This window comes from Nicotiana tomentosiformis, chromosome 5 (assembly GCF_000390325.3).
Source record: "Nicotiana tomentosiformis chromosome 5, ASM39032v3, whole genome shotgun sequence".
NCBI classification, from domain to species: Eukaryota; Viridiplantae; Streptophyta; class Magnoliopsida; order Solanales; family Solanaceae; genus Nicotiana; species Nicotiana tomentosiformis.
In genome coordinates this window covers 112,575,889-112,578,689 of record NC_090816.1, presented here as the reverse complement: position 1 = coordinate 112,578,689, position 2,801 = coordinate 112,575,889, and the positions used below count along the sequence as shown (strand labels likewise).

At 42.1% G+C, this 2,801-nt stretch overlaps 1 protein-coding gene across 1 annotated transcript; it reads left to right on the top strand.

Moving 5' to 3' along the window:
* Positions 1–1,297: 1,297 nt before the first annotated feature.
* LOC138893010 (uncharacterized) lies at positions 1,298–2,590 on the top strand. The gene is made up of 4 exons (XM_070176773.1): positions 1,298–1,504; positions 1,565–1,852; positions 1,937–2,051; positions 2,160–2,590. Exons 1-4 carry the CDS (start codon positions 1,298–1,300, stop codon positions 2,588–2,590), a joined length of 1,041 nt encoding a protein of 346 aa, XP_070032874.1.
* The last annotated feature ends 211 nt before the right edge of the window (positions 2,591–2,801 follow it).

Here is a 2,801-nt window from a genome sequence, read left to right as displayed (position 1 = left end):
AGCCTTGTATGATTGGGCACAACCCACCATAGACAATATGGCATCCGCAATTGCAGTCCCTCAGATACAAGCAGAATCATTTCAAATCACAAACAACATGCTACATTTGTTGCAGAACAATGGACTGTTCTCGGGGTCTTACATTGAAGATCCTCAGCAATATCTGGAAAATTTCCTGTCGATTTGTGTCATGCAAAGGAAACCAACTATGACACCGGAAATAATAAGGTTGTTGTTGTTTCCATTCTTAGTGACGGGAGAGGCTCAGACATGGCTAAATTCGCTCCCCATAAACTCCATCACTACTTGGGAGGAATTAGTCAAGCAGTTTTTGAACAAATTCTACCCACCCAATAAGACTGCCAATCAAGTTGATGAGATCTTGAGCTTCAGGAAGAAACCAGCGGAAACATTGCAAGAGACGTGGGATAGATTCAAAGGGATGCTGGTTAAGTGTCCACACCATGGCATTCCGAATCAAATATTTGGACAAAGGTTTTACATGGGATTGTCAGACAACTTGAAAGCCAATGTTGATGCTTTAGCAGGTGGACCATTTTTGAGAAAATCATTCAGAGAGTGTAAAGTTTTGCTTGATAAAATGGCTCAAAACTCAGGATGGATGACAAGGGACTCTAAAATCACTCCGGTTGTTCACTCAGTAGCCCTAGACCCAAATAACTCCATGGCTGAGAACATGGCTACTAGGATGATGCAATTGAGTATCCTCACTAAAACGATTGATGAGTCGGGCCAAAAGCAAGTGCACATAGTTGACACGACTAATAGAGGCTTATGCACACCATGCATTAACCAACCATATGTGTGCTCGTGGAGTGGTGAAAGTGGCAATCAAAACTTTCAAGAGAACATGAACTATGTGGGCAATTATGGAGGCCAGAGGCAAGGTAGTCAGAATTGGGGGTAGCAGAATCAGCAGTATAGACCAGCACAACAACAGTACAATAACAATAACAATCCTGGAGCTATGTGACCACAAAGTCAAGTCGTGCCTTACCAAAGGCAACAAGGATACAATCAACAACTAGCTTATCAATACCCTAAACAACAACAGATAGTGAGACAAGATGATGAGTTGTCTGAAATTAAAGAAATGATGCAGCAATTGATTGGGTCCAATGGAAAAATGCAAGAGAAGGTTGAAGCACATGACTTAGCGATAAAAGTTATTGAGATTTAATTAGGGAATATATCTATGGCTCTGAATAATCATCCCCAAGGGACGCTACCTGTGGACACACATGTCAATCCGAAAGAGTAGGACCCGAAACAGCTGATGCCTGTAAGTTTGAGAAACAGTAGAGATCTTGATCTAGAGAAAGAAATGGCTCGTGAAAGCCGAGCAACTGAGATACTTGTGCCAGTACAAATTGAAGTATATGAGTCAACTGAGCTAACAGAAGTAGGAGTACAGCCAACCCAGGAGAAACTAAGCAAAGAGAAAGAGGTTGCAAAGGAGATTGAGAAAATGCAAGAGAAGGCAGTAGAATAAGTGCCTGAGTAGGATCTGCAAAAGTTCATGGAGATGTTGATGCATATTCAGGTGAACTTTCAACTGATTGATGCCTTAAGGGAGCTGCCCGATTCTGCAAAAATGATGAAGGACTTGATGTCTTGCAAGTTCGACTTTCAAGACTTGGTAACTATAACACTGACTCAGACTTGTAGTGTTGTTGTGACAAGACCTATAGCGGAGAAGCTATCTGACCCAGGGAGTTTGACAATTCAATGCACTATAGACAGCTATGCTTTTGCCAAAGCAATTTGTGATTTGGGGGCAAGCATAAACCTAATGCCTTTGTCTATCTATAAAAGGTTAGGCATTGGAAGGGCAAGACCCACATCCATGTTACTATAACTAGCCGACCGAACGTTGTAGAGGCCATCAAGTATACTTGATGATGTGCTTGTGTAGGTTGGAAAGTTTGTGTTTCCGGCAGATTTTGTCATTTTGGACTGCCAGGTTGATGAAGAGATTCCCATAATTTTGGGGAGGCCATTCTTGGCCACAAGGAGAGCTCTGATTGATTGTGAAACTGGGGAGCTAAATATAAGACTAAACGATGAATAAATAACGTTCAATGTGCAGAAGTCTATGCAGTGACCTAGTGAGTTTGCTAACTGCTCTCTGATTGAAGTTGTGGATGTGATTATGGAGGAGGAAGATGAGACACTGAACACAAAAGACCCTCTAGCAACCTTCCTGATGAACTTAGAAGAGGTAGATGATGAGGACTTGGCGGAATGTGTTTTGGCCCTGGAGGGCGAAGGGTACTGGAAAAGAGAGCTCAAATTCGAGCCTGTACACTTAGAAGAAAGAAAGACCCCTCCAGCTAAGCCATCAGTTGAATATCCACCGGAGTTGGAGCTAAAACCATTACCGTCTCACCTCACGTATGTTTTCTTAGGACCTAGTTCGACGTTACCTGTTATTATCTCATCTGGTTTGTTAGATGTGCAGGTAGAACAACTTTTGCAGGTTCTGAAGGAGTGTAAGACTGCAATTGGGTGGACCATTGTAGACATAAAGGGTATCTACCAACATTTTGTATGCATAAGATTCTACTAGAAGATAAAACCTTCTAGAGAACATTAAAGAAGGCTGAACCCCAACATGAAAGAAGTGGTGAAGAAATAAGTGATCAAGTGGTTAGATGCGGGAATAATCTTTCCCATTACTGACAACAACTGGGTCAGCCCAGTTCAGTGTGTGCCAAAGAAGTGTGGAATGACTGTAGTACAAAACGAGAACAACGAGTTGATCTCAACTAGAACAGTCA

What these genes read in the sequence shown, in the direction of transcription:
- LOC138893010 (XM_070176773.1), top strand. Translation starts at nt 1,298, where the DNA reads ATGCCTGTAAGTTTGAGAAACAGTAGAGATCTTGATCTAGAGAAAGAA. An exon ending in AGAAAATGCAAGAGAAGGCA is followed by an intron (nt 1,505 to 1,564) that starts GTAGAATAAGTG and finishes ATGCATATTCAG; the next exon opens with GTGAACTTTCAACTGATTGA. An exon ending in AAGGAGAGCTCTGATTGATT is followed by an intron (nt 2,052 to 2,159) that starts GTGAAACTGGGG and finishes CTCTGATTGAAG; the next exon opens with TTGTGGATGTGATTATGGAG.